At 35.3% G+C, this 20,316-nt stretch overlaps 1 protein-coding gene across 1 annotated transcript in view; it reads left to right on the top strand.

The window, feature by feature from the left end:
* The window catches only part of CDH7 (cadherin 7), a 73,317-nt gene that overhangs the window by 34,054 nt on the left and 18,947 nt on the right, over positions 1–20,316 (top strand). The window contains exons 3-6 of the mRNA XM_054381734.1: positions 5,304–5,423; positions 7,960–8,127; positions 9,821–10,008; positions 18,831–19,084. Coding sequence (XP_054237709.1) covers positions 5,304–5,423; positions 7,960–8,127; positions 9,821–10,008; positions 18,831–19,084 — 730 coding nt within the window. The remainder of the gene's footprint in view (positions 1–5,303; positions 5,424–7,959; positions 8,128–9,820; positions 10,009–18,830; positions 19,085–20,316) is intronic.

Raw genomic sequence — 20,316 nt, 5'->3', positions numbered from 1 at the left:
CATCAAATTCTTTACCTCTTCATTCCAAAGAGTCCAAATTCTTCTCTGTTGTCATGTGCTACTGTTCCTTTGAAGGCTGACTGATTCACACTAGATAGGATTTTGGCCTGGAGATACTCTGGCAAATTTTATTTTAACCTGAAATTATAAACTCAAGCATGAAGCTAAAAAAAGCAGAACAACTTACTGTACTTCAGTGGAAATATGCATATGGAATGTCTCACTTCAGGTTGAGAGAGCTATATGGTGATTCCAATTAGGATTTTCTTTTCTTGACTGATTTTAAGCTATCAAAATGTCATATTCTTACAGTAAGTCTACCCATATAGAATTTGATGTCATTTCCTCCACACCATCTCCTACGATTTTGGACATTAAACAATGCCTTTAAATTATAGTTAGAGAGAGGAAAAGAATCTCCCTGCCTAAGTGTCTTGCAGCAATCATTACTCAACATCGCTTTTGTAGTTGAAACTCATCCTAGGGGCCAAGACGAGATGAGTAAAACATTGTTAATGAGTTGTCTATTTGTTTATTTTACCAAGCAGTCAGCATAGACACTATTTCTCATTCTATACTTGGCACTTGTTCATTTTCACTCTATGTAGATGGCTGAAGAGGCAATTGTAGTCTTGGAAAGAAAGATGGACAACTTTTGAGGAGTATCAAGGAGGAGAGGAAGCAGTGATACATTGCTGAGAACTTTGTACTACTGAACTATGAAAAAAAACCCAGAGATCATTTAAGCATTATATAAAGCTTTTATTTTATTCTATATTATTTTTTTCTCCGTTTGTATGAACCCCAGATGTTTCTAGCCATTTCAATCAGAAATAATAAATGTGGCAAGAAAGATAGTGGTTGTGTTTGGTAAAAAAGTCAAGTTGTTGATATGTCTGGAGAGTAGAGGAGGTTAAACAATGCTGGTATTGGTATTTTTATCCCCAGTTCCCTTGTCTATAAGCTAAACAGGTCAGTGTCTCAAATCAACTATTTTTCTGTCAACATCACAGAAACATTCTTAATACTGTTTTATCTATAATTTTAAAACTCTTTGCTTTAAATATAACAAAGCTATATATTTTAAGTAAGGGACTTTTAAAAATAAAAACTTAACTTTCAGATAAGTCATATCTTTGAGGGATTTACAAACCATCCAGATATTTACCCTATCTACAATCATCAATATAATTGGGCCTGACCCAAATATAATTTGAATCTGACCCGAAGCCATTTCAAATAACAAAAAAGATTGGCTTCAATTAGCCTTAGATAATGTCCTAAAATATTTGTCAAATAAAATTCAGACTCATTACTTGCATAACCACCCTTTGGGTTAAGGTTTATATTTCACTCAGCTTTACAGTTAATTTGGGTTTATAATCCTGTGATCTCTTTCATTTTGTTTAATATCTAATTAAAAATCCTTGTCATGGATATAATTTCTAACAAAATAGGAGAGAGATACTTTGTTTCTCCTTAATATTTTACGAATGTTCTAGGTGATTAATTAAAAGTTGTGTTATATGAATAAACTATGAGTGGACATGACTACGTAAAACAAGTGCCACACAGGCATTTCAATGTAATCCTTAATTCAGTACCAGTGCAGTATTTAACAGTTGTGTGATACAAACCATGAAGATGTTTAAAATGCGTAGCTTCAAGAAGTTCATGAAGATGGAATCATCCTTAGTCCACACAATTCCCAGAGAGTACACAAATCTCAGTTAATAATTTTGCACATTTTTCCACCTAAATTGAATATATATTTGTACTAGAAATTGTGCAGGAGAAAAATTCTTGTGTTCATTTATGTGTTGAAGACTCAACAACATAATCAAAAAGCAGCTCATTTTGAAAAATAGTCCTTATGTTCTCCACTGCATACAGTGCACTGCCTACAGATTGATCCCCAATGTATTTTTGGAACAAATGCAGCATGGGTGAGAGCTAGAGCCATGGATTTTTGTGTGTAGGTAAACCTCATATATCTGTAGTAGCTGTCCATAATGTCAATATGTCCATATATATAACCAGACAAAGCAAACCCATGCAAAAGGGAAATGTGGCTACAATTCAACAGGTTTGTGTAGTTTCAATTTCATCTACTTTTAAAAACAAGTTTTGCCTTTGATCATTTCACCAATGTTAAAAAACAAAGTCATACAAGAATTCCTCATGCAAAGTCATTCAAAAGACTAGGCAAGTTAATAGACTGCTTTGAAAAAAAAAAAAAAAAAAGAAAACCAAACCCAAACCCAACAAATCTCTGTGAAGAAGTTTCTAAACCAATAAACTCAGAGATTTAAGAAGAAGCCCTTTGAAGAGTCTCCAGCTCAAAATAAAATTGATCAACAAGTTCACCTTTATCTGACCCTGTCAAAGAAAACACTGATCTCTGCAACATGTTAGAAACATTGATGAATCTAGACTTGGGTAAATTAAAATACATATAATAATGTTCTAATTTCAAGGTTCTTTCTGCAAAATCTCCTAATCTTGAATGCACGTATGACAGCTGATTACCTGTGCTGTGAGGTAAAGCAAAGTGTTGAGGAGAAAAGACTTAATTTCAGTGCAGGAACACAAAGTCTCCTTTTGTAAGAAAATGCAGTTGGAGCTTTGATGAAGCTACTCATTTTTCCTCAATGTACAGATTTCTTGAGTATCCACAGAGCTTTATTGGTTTGTTTGGGATTTTTTTAAAGTAAAATAAGCATATGAATTTGACATCAATCCATTTCAAGACATCTTAGTGTCTTTGATGGAATCCTTTTCCTCAAGAGAAATCTGTTTCCTCTGGGAAAATCTCTGGAAAACTCCACATACTGTTCTTTCTGTACATTATGCTTCCTTGGACTGATTTCCTACATGTAGAAATTTGCACAGAGTTAACATACCTTATGTTAGCTTGCATGTTCTTTATAAAAAAATATATTGTGAAGTTTTCTCCCTCTCAGCATGGGACTTCTGGCAGCTCAATGTGTTTTGTGTGCAAGTGGGAAAGAAACAACGCCAATGGCAGTTGTTTTAAAAGATCTTTCTCCCATGACATCTGAAAGAAGCTGATCAGCACAAAGGGCCTAGAAAAGTATCATGACTTTTTAGTTTCTGTTTGCACTCAAACTGCATGAGTATAGAAATATTTGGTGTTAGAATTTCTACATAAAAAAAATCCCTCACTTTCTAAAGGATCTGTGCTTTAAGAGAGAGACAATTAGATTCAGACACTGACTTTATTCATCTCATGGATTGTAGAGGGTTTGTTTGCTACATCAATAGATTTTTACAGCAAAAAAAGCACTTCTAATCTTGTAGGATTTTAAAATGTCTGTGTTGAGGTGGCAGAGCTTGTAATTTCTTTGATCTTGTATTGGCCTGGAGTCCTTGAAAGTGGCAAGAGCAAGGAGTAAAGACATAACTGTGTGTGTGGTTTATAAGCACTTCTGCCAATATTTGCAGACATTGTAAGATTCATTGGCAGGGCTTATGGACTTTGTAGATATGGTAAGCCTGGCTTTCACAAAGAACACAGGATGTCAAACAGTCATTGTGTTACCCTTGTACTCCAAAGCTAGAGAGACTTTGGCAAGTTTAAAATAGGGCCGTGTATGAAATTACATTATAGAGGAACCTGTAAAATCAGTCTGACATACTGAATCAAAGCTCTGTGTTACATGTGAACAGAAAGTGGATGCACTTTAAGTCCCATAAATGATGGATTAACTACCAATATCTTTTTTTTAAACTTCCCATCAACTTAACTACTTGCATGTGAGATTTGGGGTTGAGAATAACCTTTTTCCTGTCTAAAAATATCAGGCAGTCCATGTGAGAGAAAAATTGCATTTAAAATAGAGTTATAATCATAATACTTTGTCATGGATACTTCAGGAATAGAGATCAAGAAAGTGGGCGAGCTAGGCCATGACTTAAGTGAATAAAGCTATCTTATGATTCTGGTCAGAAACCATTCAAGTAGGTCCCATCCTTTAATCTTTACCATTTTATGGAGCACTGCACTTAATCCTCTCTCTGTCCAAACCTTTGGTTTGGTCGCATGGCCCATTTATGATCCTCTACTTAACTGAGAATTGGAAAGCTGAGGAAAATGAATGTTCAACGTACTGTATCTGACATGAAGAGTTTCAGAGCTGTCTCCCACCCTTTTCCTGAAAAAAATCCTAATAGAACTGACCAGAATACAATTTATGTTAATTTCAACCTCAATACTTGCTGTTTCAGTTTTTTTTTTTTTCTTTTTCTTAAGGAGTGGTTTCCAAACTTGCTGCTTTCATTTTCACACATCAAAAATGTGTTCATTCCAAAAGTGAACATTCTTTTTAACAAATGCTTTTATCTAATCATGTGTCTAAATCCAGTTTATGAAGGAACCCGATTCTCTGTTGAAGACCTTTACTGTGCGTCTGCCAAACTGCTACAATATTTATTTCCAACCTAAGCTCCAAATGGGGTCCTAGGCTGTTGAATAGAAAATATCCATGTTCCAGACAATCTGCCAGTGAGAACAAAATAGTCCTTTCTGGCTATCAAAGGGTGGTGACCAGGACAAGGCCTTGGGTTCCAAATGTTGTTTATTCTGCTTTCAGCATACATCATAGATTCTGTCATACAGAACACGAACAAATAGGAACTGATGTGGAGAGTATATAAAATAGGAACTGTATGCAGAAGGAGATCTTCACAAAATACACCCTCCTTGCTAGCCAATTAGACATTTCACTTTCTTCTTTCTGTCAACATATTTTCTGCTCAAGAAATATTTTAGCAGCAGATTGTTACCTCAACTGATACTGAATTATTGAAGATTGTTTAAGGAAATGAATACTTTTAAAAGGCATTTAGAGGTAGCTCTTATCAGTTTTTCTCCACATTGAAACAGAAACTCTTGAGCCATCTCTTTATGAAAGGGTAAATAATATTATAGGCTAGAATTATTTGTTTATCTACATATGTGTTCAATTATCAAGACATATAATGTTTTTATATGCATGTATATTTGACCTTCATTGTGATTTTAGCATGCAATTTTCTCTTCAAGGAGAAATTATTGCAATATTTCATACTTAAGTATATTTCAGATATCGCCATCATTTAAGAACTATTGCTCACATAGAGTCCACCAGACAAAGGCAGAGACAGCAAGAGAGGAGTGAGATGGTTTTTATTTTAGTGAGTCAAAGGCAGAAAAGCCACCTCAGACTTTTCCACTATGCTGAATATGTGTACTTCAGATTTTTTGATCTTTCATGTACAACAGTCCCTGAAACATTTTGCAGGTACCTCTGTGGTTCAAGTGACAGCCACTGACGCAGATGATCCTACATATGGCAACAGTGCTCGAGTGGTTTACAGCATACTGCAAGGGCAGCCTTACTTTTCTGTGGAGCCAAAAACAGGTAACTTTCCACAAATTCTCTGCAGTAAAGCTGAGAAGAAAAAGAAAATGTGCATTAAAACTTGCTAGAAAGTTACTAATGAGGTCCCTTGGTTAATTTAATTCATTTGGATTTTGTTGATCTTTTAATCTCTTATTCTTCAGAATAGATTATAAAAACCACACATGTGAGCTGTGTGATAAGACATTGCTGGAATGGAGATTTTTATCTTCTTTTCAATCTACTTACTCCCTGGTCTCCTACTTTTTGTCATCTCTTCTGATCAATGGAAAATTCAAGATGCTGTGAACTAGTTGTTTTCTTTTTTTTTTTTTTTTTTTTTTTTTTTGCAGATATTTGTTTCAGAACTATCTAAATGCCACAAAGCCAGACATCCTTAAGTAAAGATTTATGTCATGATTATCTCTCCATTCTACTTTTCAAACTGATGCTTTTGATGCTTTGTGTAAGAAATGAGTCTTTTTTTTTAGTTTGAAGAAAGCACTTCCTGTCCTTATCTGATATAACATTTTGCTGCCACCTTCAAAACCAACTACTGGTGGAATTTTTTTTTTATTATTATTTTCATGAAATTTTGGGAATATTTTAAACCACAACGGAATGCAACCTTTAATCCTATGTCATTTTAACAAGCACCATGCATTCTACTGTATCATTTCACAGAGTGGGAAAACTAAGTTTCTACTCTTCTCAGTTCAGTTTTGCATCTGAGCCTTCGCTTGTACCAACATGCAGAAGAGATATAGTCTTCATTTCAGAGATGGACAAGTTGAGACAAAAAAGAAACAATATTTTTACCCTATTTATCATAAAAAATGCAGAACTGAAACCCAATGCTATGAACTTTTGGTCAACAACTCTATTTTGCAGAAATAAGAACTGTCATTCTATTCATATTGCAACAAGTCCATCCTCAGCAGGAATATATAGCACTTTTTTTCCCCAAATAAGTGTGATTTATAGTGGTTTTCTCTCTGTCTCTCTGGGTATATGTACAATGTATATTGTCATAATGACTTAATGACTACAGAGAGCCCTTGAACAATAACATGATATCTTTTGCTAAATCAAAATCTTTAAGGACTCAGCCTGAAATGTTTGCCTACGTTTTCACTTTGATGTGATACTCAGATTTCCTGCATGGATGATAATTAACTTCCAAACGATTGATTAACCTTGTTTTGATTAACTATGAGAGAAAAACAAGCAGGCCAGAGAAAAAAAGCAACGTAGAAAGAATAACACATGAAATTGTATATTAATGGTATTTTAATGTGTCTTGTAAAATGGGTGAAATAGTGCCAGAGAGCCTGTTTGCGAAAATAAAAGTTTCAACCCAGAGATGATTAATGGCAAGTCCTGCATTCATAAGGGAAGAAAGAAATAAAACTCTTAACTAAACATCCAACAAATATCAGAAGAAGAGATATGTATCCCAATGTGCCTCTCCTTTATTTAGTTTGTTTATGTTTCCTTTGCTGCTGACACTAAGTGCTGGTGGAGTAAATGACTGCCTCTCTGGAAATCAGAGTTAGAGGCTTTACTGTGCACTGAGCATGAAATATTCATAAAGTCATCACATTTCAAGCAGGCATCTTTATTTTCTGATCTATATCAACAGAACTGAAAGAATGAAATGTGGAGCTTCCTTCTGGTTTTCATGTCAAATGAATTAGTTACAAATTCTTGGTAATTTCATGTATACATGGAGTGTAGCACAATATCAGTATTAGTAAGAATTGATATGATAAATGACAATTCAAAATATTGTGAAAGGAATCTTGACCTTTGAATCTTAAAGCAGAATATTCTGTTCTTCCCAATTAAACGAGTGGGAAATCAAAAAAAGATGATATCTTCTAGGGAAGGGAGTGTTACCCAAGACATTCTGAAGTCTGTAACTCAGGGGGAAAATATTTGGAAAAAAACAGTCATGGATGACATTCCTCAAAGGATCTACTACTAAACAAAAAGTGGTGGGTTCTGGTGACTGTTTCTGTGCTGGTTTTGATCTGGAACAGCTCCGTCTGGAGGACAGAATGCATTTTATCCCAAATGAGTAAATAAAAACACTCACACAGAATCAGAAGTTTAATAGAAATAATATTTTAAAAAGTAAATATAGTACAAAACGCACCAATGTAATCAGAATTGGCCCTGGCCTAGCCCCAAACTAGGCTTCAATTAGGCCCTGAACTACTATGTCAGTTCAGCTCCAATTCAAAACCAGTCACAGTATCACAGTATATCAGAGGCTGGAAGGGACCTCAAGAGATCATCGGGTCCAACCCCCCTGCCAGAGCAGGATCACTTAGGGTTGTCCACACAGGACTGCATCCAGATGGGTTTTGAAAGTCTCCAGAGAAGGAGCCTCCACAACCCTCCTGGGTAGCCTGTTCCAGTGCTCTGTCATATTAGTGTTGAAATTAATTTGTTGTGGCAAACATTGTTCTGCTGCTGCCTTTGACAGGCAAGCTCAGTTCTCATGATAATGTTTTTGCTTGTGCAACCACTGACATATCTTATCCTACTGCAGGTGTTATTAAGACTGCCCTTCCAAATATGGATAGAGAAGCCAAGGACCAATACCTACTGGTTATTCAAGCAAAGGACATGGTTGGGCAGAACGGAGGATTATCAGGGACTACATCGGTAACTGTCACACTGACTGATGTCAATGACAACCCACCCCGCTTTCCACGGAGTAAGTTCTCTTGTGAAAACATGGACTGCAGTATTATTTCTAAACATTTTCTTTACAAGTCATGTGTTTTATAAACAAGGAGTCAAACTGCTCGGCTTTGATGAGAAGTACTTTGAGAAGTGTTGACAGAAAGATATATCATCATCATGGATGTTAGCAACAGGTTCTTGGATGTTAGGAACAGGTTCTTGGATGTTAGGAGCAGTTCTTTACCATGAGGGTAGTGGGACACTGGAACAGGTTGCTCAGGGAAGTGGTTGGGGTCCCATCACTGGAGATATTCAAAGTGAGGCTCAACAGGGCTCTGGGCCACATGATCTGATTGAGGATGTCCCTGCTGACTGCAGAGGGGTTGGGCTGGATGACCTTTGGAGATCCCTTCCAAACCAAACCATTCTATGATTCACAGCAATAGTAGTACATTGGAAGCATCTTTTTTCTTTATGTAATGTGTTTCAGATCAGCTCAAATGAAGTACAGCAGGTGAATTTGTTAATGTGTTTTATTTCCTTTCTATGAATAAACAAACAAACAAACAAAATAAAAGGGAGATACCTTAATAGACCTTGTAATACACCATAATAATACCAAGTGACCTTCACTTTTAACTTCACTCTTAATCTTTTATATTCCTTTGACATTAGCAGGATTTCTTTTGTGCATACAGTGTTTCCTAAAGAGTTAATCAGAGAAGAGCTGGAAAGTCATCTTACTTCTATTTATTTTCTTCAGCCAAGGTGGTTCTTACCCTCAGTGAAGAAAGGAGTACACAGCTGTATGCTCAAACCTGAAGAACTCAGTTCATTAATTGCATTCTGCCTGGGGTGTGTTTGTTTGTTTTTAAAAACAAAAAAAAAAAGTCTTTTCTAACTAGAATAAGACTAATATGAAGAATATATTCACATTCACTCCAGCCTCACCACCAATAAGATAAAAAATAGATTTGTACATAACAGATTTCCTGTTATTTCAAGCCACCAACTGCTTGAAATAATAATAGATTAACTGAAGTTATTTTTGAAGGTGATGGTGTTATTGGCTACAGACTGCACTCAGATACCCTTTTGACAGCAGATATATCATTTTCTACTTGAATGAAAAAGCTGGAATTTTCAGGAATGCAGATGGTGAACTTACTGTTAAAGAAATGAATATATATCTGTTTCTAGTCACAGTTAGATTGAAAACTGTCTAACCAAGGGACACAGCTATAAAAGAACTAGAAATTATATGCACCATATTTCACTTGCTTATTGGTTTTTTACCTCTTTTGAGGAAAACAAAGTAAAATATTTTCTGCATTGGAACTCTGTAGCATGCATTCACCTCATGATATGTACTTATATTTTGAATTGGTTTTGCATCATTGCCTTGTATTTGTCTTATCCTAGGAAGAAATTATGCCCATAGTACTTAAAGAAAAGTCCATCACATGCTCCTCATGATTTGCATTTATGTTTTGAATTGTTTTATATTTTTACCTTGTATTTCTCTTATCCTAGGAAGAAATTATGCCCACAATACTTAAAGAGTCTATCATATAGAAAACCTAACAAAGAAAGGGCAATTCCATTTTAAATTGAGTATATTCTAGTAACCTGAGTAAACATTCAAGGGCATTATTTAAGGGTAGATTTTAGGAAGACCTTGCAGTCCCAGAAGATTTAATTAATCAGATTTTTTAATTTCCCAGGGTCATATCAGTACAATGTTCCGGAGTCTTTGCCAGTGGCTTCTGTGGTGGCCAGAATAAAAGCTGCAGATGCAGATATGGGGACTAACGCTGAAATGGAATATAAGATTGTGGATGGTGATGGTCTGGGAGTATTCAAAATTTCTGTTGACAAAGACACTCAGGAGGGAATCATAACAATTCAGAAGGTAAGCCTGATTTTTCTCACTAAGTCAGTTTGGATCTATGCAAGATAAGGGCAGGTAATGAGAGTAAAAGCTTTTGTTTCTAAGAGCTTTATTATCTGTAAAAATGCCCACTGGCGTTTTTCATCTTGACTTCAGTGTGTGCTTGTGTGATTTCCAGCTTTTAAGTGCCTTAGACTGAAATTTCTGATGGTTTGCGTTTTTGTGGCAATAACTGTATCATTTTGATGAGGGTCTTTTTAAAGCTCCTGCATTCAGAAATTTGGATGGAAAGACAAAATTTAATCTCATCTGTCCTTAAATTAAAATACGAAAATATACTTTACTATAAAAATATAAACCTGAAATACAAAATCTAATCGGTTTTGGCTTATGTTAAAATTATGTATCTGTAAGAATAGTTCCTTTACAATGTAATATATTATTAAAAAAAATCATTTGAAGAAATGAACACATTTAAAGACTTGTTTTATTCTTGGTTTTATATATATATACAGTTAGAAAATTGACATGTTGCAATTGAAAAAAAAAAAAAAAACGTTGATCTGAAAATATTAAAACTGAGCTTTCTTACCTTGCTGCAATGCATTTTTAAAGAGTATTCTTTTACAAACTAAAAGTGTGCTGAAATATTTTGCAAGAAAATCTAAATTTTGAAGACAGGAAAAAAAAAAACAACTCTAACACCTTAGACAGAAATATCTCATAAAAATTCGCACTCTTAACGTGTGAATGCTTGGCAATGACAATACTGGATCTATGGCCTTAACTCTGCTAAGCACTTCAATATCCTCTAAGATGTGAGACTGATTTGGCATTTTAGATTGTGTGTAAGTATGTCTCTGAACAAAATCCTGTGTTTGTGGTTAATATGATTCCCTAGAAGATTTATTTTTTTTCCCTATACATTCTTTAATCTCTGTGAACTTCACCTACCAGTTGTGAAGTTTTGGGTTTGGGTTTTGTTTTTTGTTTTTAGTTTGTTGGGGTTTTTTCCTCCCTTCTCTGATGCATCAATTCCTTTCTAAGGCAACATAAAACTTCAGTAATGTTTCTCTTTTGAAAGAATTTAATGCTGTTTGATTTTGCAAAGCTAATTCTGTGATGCCTTGAACACCTGCTGAGAGCTGGTAAGCATACATAGATGTTACAATAAAGAGAGGATGTTCAGCTCCTTTGAAAGATCAGGCTTTAATATGTGTAATGTGAATCATCTTTTTTCAAGGCAAGAAACATCCTTGTATGACTTCTTGAAAACTGTACTAATTCCTGCTTAGCATGTTTGAAGCACAAGCAATGAAAAGTTAGTCGTCTCTTTATTCAGCAGTCAAATTCAATGTGGTTCATTCAGTTTTCTCAGCAAAGATCTGGAGGAAATATGCCTGTCCTGGAGGGTGAGCATTTATCATTGTCGCAGTGAGCAACAATGAATCAGTTGGAAGCTTCAGTGATCTAATTTGAGAAACGATAAGTTAATTTTAATTTTTAATATGCTCTTGTAGTCATTGTGTTTGTTATTGGGATATCCTGATTCCAGTGTTGTACAGTAGACCAAATAATTTTCATTTGCTATTTCTGTAATCACTTTAGCTAGGGAGCTGTACTGGTCTCAGACTAGATATAAGGAAGAAATTCTTTCCAGTGAGGGTGGTGAAACATTGGCACAGGTTGCCCAGAGGGTTGGTAGAAGCTTCCTCCCTGGAAATATACTCTGGATGTCCTTAGCTCTCCTTTCAGACTCCAGGGAATTTGATGACTCGCCCAATGCTGAAAGACCTTCCCTATCAACCTGCAGAGAACTTTGTCTAGGAGGGGAGAAAGGAAGCAAAGAGCTCAAGTACAGGCTAACAGGCATGAACACCTTTTGGTTCTCTAGAGAAAAAGTATATAGACCCGTGTATGCAGGTTAAATGTTTCGACCACTGAACCCTATCTGCCAAATCAATGTGGAGCTGGGCAGAGGTTGTACCTGCATGATAATATGTGCTTGTTAATAAAGAATCAGAGAAGAATTTGAGTGTGTAGCCTGTAATCATAGAATATTTTATGTTGGAAAAGATCTTTAAGATCATTGAGTCCACCTGTTAACACAGCACTGCCAAATCCACCACTAAACCATGTCCCTCATCACCATGTGTACACATCTTTTACATACCTCCAGGGACAGTGAGTTCACCACTTCACTTGGCAGCCTGTTCCAATTCTTAACGACTCTTCTTCCTAAATATTTTACTATCTGGGCACGTGACCTTCTGTACACCTCTGAGTGCAATTAGCTCTCTTGTTTTTAAGCCCCTGAAATCATCTGAGGCACTGAGAAACGGTTCAGCCTTCAAATGCATGCCCATCTTTTCAAACTCATTTGTATTTATATGCTCAGATGACATGTCTGTATACACATCAAGCAGTAAAATGCCAAGGCAAAGACTCTTGAAAAGACATGCTTTGGTTCTAAATGCAAATGCATGCTTCAGCTTTGCATACTTCAGCTGCAATTGTACATACAAATCAGCAGGCTAGGCATGAAAATCAACACCAAGATGTCTGAGCAGCTGAGAGTGTTGCTCCATTCATTCCTCTGCTGGGTGTTAATACAGAAGGTTTGGCACCTGATTATTTGTGCTCCACACACAGACTGAGAATTTTACATTCTGTTTTGAGACCATTTGATAAATTGATTTCCTTGCTAAGACCCGAGGCATTTTTTTGTAACATGCAAAGAGCATCAAGTGAAAAAAAAAAAAGGAGAAAAAAGAAAAACGTTGTTGTATAAAGAAAATGAGAGAAGAGAGGATTAAAAGTTCAGTGAGTAAAGCAGGATTTTTTGTATGCTCCAAGTGGAGGGAATAGGAAAGGTGCTTAAGGATGATTTAAAAAAAGGGTAAATAAATAATTTGTTTTTTTTAAAAAACCAAAGTTGTTAAGAATCATATTAGAAAGTGAAAAGCGCTGCACACCTCTGTGTTTTTTAAGATTACTTGTGTATAATGGACTTGACTAATACGTAGATTGATTTGAGAGCTGGCAAAATTGGTGAATGGGTTTTACTCAGTGGTATTCATCAAAATATGGAGTGTATTCTTCCCTTATTTATGTCTCTTCTGCCTTGCTAAACCCTGATATCTCTTTGGCTTGCTTGGCTTATTCAGGATGTATTTTCTCTAAATAGTTTAAGAACACTGTTATTTTTCAAAGAGTAACAGTAGCTCTGCTCATAGTTTTAATAGCTATGACAAGACTGGAGATTGCAAGATCCTGAAGTTGCTCATGCTGTTGTTGTCTAGTGCCTAATGTCAGTATAGAGCAGCTACTAAACCAAACCTCAGTAACATTCTGACAATTCTTTATAGTAACTCCCTTGACCGTACAGAATCAGAGTAGGGAGGAACACATTATCTGTGCTACCATCCACACGGCCTTTATCCCTCCAAAGAGTAAGGGGTGGGATTGCACTACTTCATACCCCACAGCCAAGGAGCATGCATGCTCTACCACTGAAAAATGTTTTTTTGCTATAAGGTTTTTCACATACTTGTGATATTTTAGACACATAGAATTATTTATGTTGGAAAAGTCCCTTAAGATCTTCAAGTCCAAATATTAACCTGACACTGCAAGTCCACAACTAAACCGTGTCCATAAGCACCTGCCATGGCATAACTTGAGGCTGTTGTCTCTTGTCCTATCACATAACTTGGGAAAAGAGACTGACATCCACCATACCATGCCTTAGGTCCACCCACCACCCCCTTGTGCTTCCCCAGCCCAGTGACTAGGCCCATGATCTCCTTTACCTCATTTATATTTCTTACAAGTACTTGACAAGTTTATCCTAGTTCATTCTGTGACTCAGTTCTCCATCTGCAGAGTAAGATCAATTCCTTTCTGTGGCATCATTTGTAATTTACATTCTTCTATCAATGCTCTGCTAGTAAGGATGGACTTAGATCATTTGCATAGCTACATTTCACAGTGCTGATGGTGGTTGGAAGAAAACTGTAATTTTAGTGAATAGATTGAATTTTTTTAAAATGTGTTGGGTTTATCTCTGCAGTGACAACCTTAGAACTGAAGAAATGTCTATGGAAGTGAATGATGATTCAATTATTTAATACCATAAATTCTGAAGTGTCCATGCAAACCTGCATGTGTCGAACTTCAAACTGAATTCATGTCAACTCTTCACAGAATCTTGATTGCAGTGCACATGAATGGAATCTTGGCTTCACTTCCTATGCAAATACCTACACAAGAGTGCATTGTTCACGGCTAGAAACAGTGTACTGAAAAAGGCATCCTAGAAGTACAGATTTCACATTATTCACAAAGTTCCAGGCTATAGTTAGACCTCAGTGATAATAATGACTTAGTAGTAAAACATCTTAAGATAAAAACCTGATAAATGATCTGTATCCACCTACACCTTTGTCAAATATTTGATGCTTCAAGTAGTAATGTAATTTAGTAATAAAAAGGGCTGCAAGGTATATTTTTATTATATGCATAAATATGTGACTCTCTGGTAGGTTATGAGATCTGATTCAAGACACTTTGAAGTCTATGGAGAGATTTCAGTGGATCTAAGTGTAAAAATAAAGCCCAAAGACTATGGAGAGTTGGCTGTTGTGTCTTACGGTAGCAAGTGACAAGTATTAAGATTTCCCATGGTAGAGTTCTTGCTAACTTTACCTTCTTTTTACCCCTCCAATATACAGCCTTATTACAAATATCACCAACTAATGTGAATGTTAGAAGGGAAAACTGTGAAAATAGTTCTATAAAGTACTTTCTCTCAGAAATTAACTGCTAAGAGATTATTCTAAACCCCAAATTCTAAGAGTAACACTGGCAATTATAAAAATGGGGGGGTTGTGCATAAGCTTTTGAGTGAAAAGCTATCTTTCTATTGCTCTTAACATTTCACTTTTTTTTCTTTTCACATAGAAAATTTTCTTTCAATTCTATGCTGAAGTTTACAATGTAAGAACTTGAGACTTCCATGGTTCCTTTGAGAGATAATGTGCATTTGTTTGATGTACTGGAGTTTTCAATATAAAGCCTCAACTGAGCTTAAAGAAAATGATTTTCCCCTCTGAAAAGTACATTATTATAAAGTTACCATACAATAAAAAATGAACTTTGCAAAAGTGGGCTACCTGTGAAGGATAATTACATATCAAGCCTCTGTAATATAGATGACTTGTTCTGTAATTTCCTTCAGATAGGTTAAAATTCTTATCCTTTAAAATAAAAAAAAAAAAAGGAAAAAAGAAGAAAAAAAACCACAAACTGCCAAATGAGAGAAAGATGAATGAATCCTGTGGAGGATCTAATCAGATAATTCTAATGCATAGATATTAATGGAGCTGTCAAGTTCTATTCACTGTACTGAAGGACTGATATTGCATGGACATTGTCCATTTAACCTTCAGCACTGATGTAGTGATTTGTAGTCTGTTGTCTTGGTATCCCATTATTGGAATCAAGTGCATTTGTTATAGCAGGAAATAATGAAGGTATGATCTGAAGGCCTGTTAAACAATGTTCTCTGTTTAAAAGACATCAGTGATAATTAGATGAGAAGAAACAAATAATGGAAGTCTTATTTTCAGTCTTTCATTAGCTTCCACAGTATGTAATGTCTTCATTATATTACCTACAAATTGTTGAAACATTTTCACCAGGTCAAGAAATCTTGCATACTAACTATATTTTAAAGATTTAGTTAATTTTCTCAGGTTATATTTTGCCTCAAAACCTGGTACTTTTGCATTCACCATAGGGTCTGAGGAGGTTTAGCTCATGAGAACAGACTGAGGATGATGACTGAACCTTTTGTAGACATTGTAGCACCTCACAGGATACAGACTCTGCTACAAATAACTGAAATAAAACAATATTCCTGCCCCTGTGTAACACAATACCATTTGATGTCATCAAATTCCTTTGCTAATCCATACCTACCCTCTTCTAAACACCAACTGCTCTCCACTGTATATGTAAATGCATTAGATTTCTAATTTTTTTTTTTTAAATTCCATTGACAATGACCTTTATAGCTGTAGGAAACTATAAGCAGCATTGGGTACCAGAAAATACCTGAGAGAAATCTAGGGCAGGATTCTTGTTTCTGAAAGCAGATGTTATTGAGAACCCCTTAGTATTGACTCATGAAAACCAGGCATTCACAAGAAGACCAGATGATTTCTTCCCTAGAAAAATTTTGCTACACTCACAGCAAGGACCATATGGTGATTTTCTCAGATGTTCACGGCTGTTACAGGAGGTGAAACTCATTAATAATTAGAACTATTCAGAATATACATCTACATCATTGTTAGCTCTACAATCCTTCTCTGTGAGGAAATGTCTTTCTAATGAAAGTGGGGTTTGTGTATTCCCTACTAGTCTGATACTCCTGTAATCCAGTCAAATAAAGAACTATCTCTGTCTATATTACAAGAGTGAAATATGATTTCAAAGTGTGTGCCAGCCTTTGTCATAAACCTTCACATAGAAAAAATTATTTAATATATTAAAATTCTAATTTAGCCTTCTTTAGGCAGTACAAAAACGTGGGGATATCTTAAAAAAATAAAGTTCTTAACTATTGTGTTTAATCTAGTCAAATTAAAATGGATATAATTTGTCTACATATATTGTACACCTTCTTAAATCAGAGTTTTCATAACTTATTTTTCTTAGGACAACTGTGGTATTCATATTAATACAACATAAGAAGCTATTTTATCTACAGTCTCACAATGTATTTCCATGTGTTTGACTAAGTATTGCTGTAATCATAAATAATCCAATTTCAACAGATATCACTAATTATTCTGACTGAATTAGCCTTCCCTTTTCTGCTACTTATTTTTTTGTATATTCTGACTGAAAATATTCTATTTGCTAAAGTCTTGTTTTGGTCTGGGTTTTGTTTGTTTGCTGTTTTGTTGTTGTTGTTTTCTTTCATTTAGTTTTTTTTAGTCCAACAAATCTCAGTCTTTTTTCTTTGACATTCTTGAGGTTACCATTTCCTCAGCTGATATGATGCTTTTATTGGAAAATGGCAAGTCTTGAGATATTTATGTGTTTGTTTGCCTACTTACCTTGCTGCTAATCTGGTCACATTAGTCACTTAACTGTTATCAGCATACAATATAATTTCTGAGACATGTTTCATCATTCTAACACCCCACTACATTTACATTGTGGCTGTGAAGTTTGTTTCATAGCACACGTATTGTACTTTAAATACAAAACCACAATTGAAATTAAAAATTATTAAAGGTGCTTTAGTAAAAAATATTAAAGATGCATTAGTACAAATACTGACCAACTGTATGTAGATGGCCTGTGTTTTATGGCCTCTCTTGGGAGAGATTTGGGTAGGACAGCTCTGATTCAGTGCAAGAAGCAAGCGCTTGCATAACAGAAGGATCAAATAGGAAGCTATTTGAAGAAGTCTTGTGCTGCCACATAGAGTTTATAGAAGTTCAGTGCCTTTCTGAGCATGATACAATTTATTTTTCAGTTTTATATCCCGAGTGTTTACAGCTGTATTGTAATGTCAGCATAATCACTGACTTTAAGATGCTCATTTGGGACTTATCCTACTGTATCAAGATGGAGAACTTAGACCCTTGCATTTGTAGGTCAACAGATGTGCATTTCACCTCTGCTGCTCCTCTGAGCCAGTACAGGAATGTTTTGCAGATGCTGTCAGATTATTTTGCTAGCACATCTCACGTCTCTATGATGTACTCAGAAGCAGAACTATGGAAAACCTTTTTAAATCTGTTTTATACACTTGGAATTATAGCTTGAAAAACTAGTTGAGTAACCAGAATGCAGTATCAGAAATATTTGGGACTTAGTGCTGTTCTTAATGCTTAACCTTGGAATTGCTGGGCATTTGGTGTGAGCCGAAGGACTGCAGATAAAGGGTAAATGGTGCTAACATTAGCATGGTGATTTCGTTCAATAATTGCCAGTGAGACCAGATTTTTCATTTTGCATCCAAAATACTGTTCTTTACTAGACAGCCCTCCAGATCACTATGACTTATCATTTGTGGGGGGCAATTTTTAATGCTAATGAAGTATTCATTAGGATTACTAATATTCATTAGGAAATCAAAAGGAAGATGGACTTTCACTAAAGAAAATTAGAGAAAAAATGAAGGTGAAAAATAATAATGTGCCTTTTGTTTAATAAGTTAAATGAATTAGAACAATCTCCACATTACATTTCAGTATGAAATATTTTCATATAACAATGTATTTAAACTGATTGCCACATTTTCTACAGAAACATTGAGTAATAATTGAATTGTCAGTCTCAATTGTATGCAAACAACCCCACAAAACTTCTCAGTTTTCTGAATGAGATTTTTGAACAGTGAAGATTGTATCAAGATCTTATATCTGGGTAGTATGGCATATTATATCTTACATTACCTTAGATAAAATATGAATAAAGCAGAAAAAATATTTGTTCACAATGATGAACTAATAAGAGACAGTTTGATCCTCACAGATGTTAGAGAAAGTTTTGCCATTAATTCAGTGTTCTTGTTCCATTGAGAGGGTACAACTGTCTTTACTCTTAGATTCATTGGGGAGTATTCACTAATGAGAGACTGCAAATAGTGTTTTAAGCAAAAAAAAAAAAAAAAAGAGCTGTCAACTATGTTCTGCCAATCAAACGTGCTAGTTGGATACAAATGGCAAAGTTTATTTTGTACCTACTGACAGTTGCAAGTGAAACAGTTTTACCACAGCATTACTGCATAATAAAACTTCTAAATAACTTTACTTCCATAGGAGTTGGATTTTGAAGCTAAGACAAGCTATACCCTGAGGATAGAAGCAGCTAATATGCATGTTGACCCTCGCTTCCTGAGCCTGGGACCCTTCAGTGATATGACAACAGTGAAGATAATTGTAGAGGATGTTGATGAGCCACCTGTGTTTACTTCGCGATTATACTCCATGGTGGTGTCTGAAGCGGCAAAGGTTGGCACTATCATTGGAACTGTAGCAGCCCACGATCCAGATGCCTCAAACAGTCCTGTCAGGTAATTCTGTCTTAGTTGTTTATTTAATTAACTTCCATATTGAAGTTGTTTATTTTGTTGTGGGAGGGTCTTTGGTTACACTGAAAGCAATTAGAATCATAGAATCATCTAAGCTGGAAAAGATCGTTGAGTCCAACTATTAACCCCACTCTACCAAATCCACCACTAAGCCAGATCCTGAAGCACCACATGTACATGGCTTTTAAACACATCCATGGATGGTGACTCAACCACCTCCCTCGGCAGCTTGTTCAAATGCCTGACAACACTTTCAGGCTTAATTCTTCCCTTGGTGCAGCCTGAGTTCATTCCTTCTTGTTCTATCACTAGTTCCATGGGAGAAGATTTAGTTTGCCTTTTTTTCCCTTGTAGAGAGAGACTCAGATATTCTAATATTTTGCACATTTTGACTTTAGTATTCCTGAACTACAGAACCTGTAGAAAATAAAAAAAAAAAAAAAAAAAAAAGAAAGTTCAGTAAAACAAATAAGAGAAGATACAATTTCAGGATTCCAAAAGGAAAAATAATCTTCAATATATTATTTGTATTTATTTATCTCTAAGTTTAGGAAGAGTCTGCTATCATCTACAACAAGTTATGGTCTCTTAAACCAATCAGGACCAAAGAACAAATATATGTGTGTATATATATATATATACAGTGTCTGTATGCATAATGATTCATATTCTTTGTTCACTGTCTACAGGGATGTAATAGCACATAGAATCTTGCATGATAAACCAGAGAGGTCTCGATATACAAAAAATATTTGAAAAAATCCTTTATGTTGGAGAAATGGATGGGATAAGACAGGTCCTGCCCTACTCATTATGGTTAAAGGCAATAATTTTCTGGATTTTGTAAATTCTGATGAAGCCAAACATTTTCCATTCAGATATGAAGACATATGAACACTAGAAACATGAAAACTGTGAAAGCCCTCTTTCTTTGTCTTCCATGTGTGATGAAACTGCAACTCTTTCACAATCTGACATCCGCATCATAAAGAAACCATAAAAACCCATCAAGAATCTATCTTACCTTTGCTTGTATCTAAGGTCGAAGCTCAAGGACAAACACCACCTAAGTTAAAACAGTTACTTGTTACTTTTCTTATGCAGAGTAGTAATATTGATTGTGAAAGGAACAGGAAAACTTCTAGAGGGTAATACTTAATGACTCAGGAGTTATGTGAACTTAAACATCTGCAGGAGGAGGAACACATACACAG

The sequence above is a fragment of the Indicator indicator genome, chromosome 6, assembly GCF_027791375.1.
Source record: "Indicator indicator isolate 239-I01 chromosome 6, UM_Iind_1.1, whole genome shotgun sequence".
NCBI lineage: Eukaryota > Metazoa > Chordata > Aves > Piciformes > Indicatoridae > Indicator > Indicator indicator.
The sequence above is the reverse complement of the archived record's forward strand: the minus strand, read 5'-3'. Positions and strand labels throughout refer to the sequence as shown.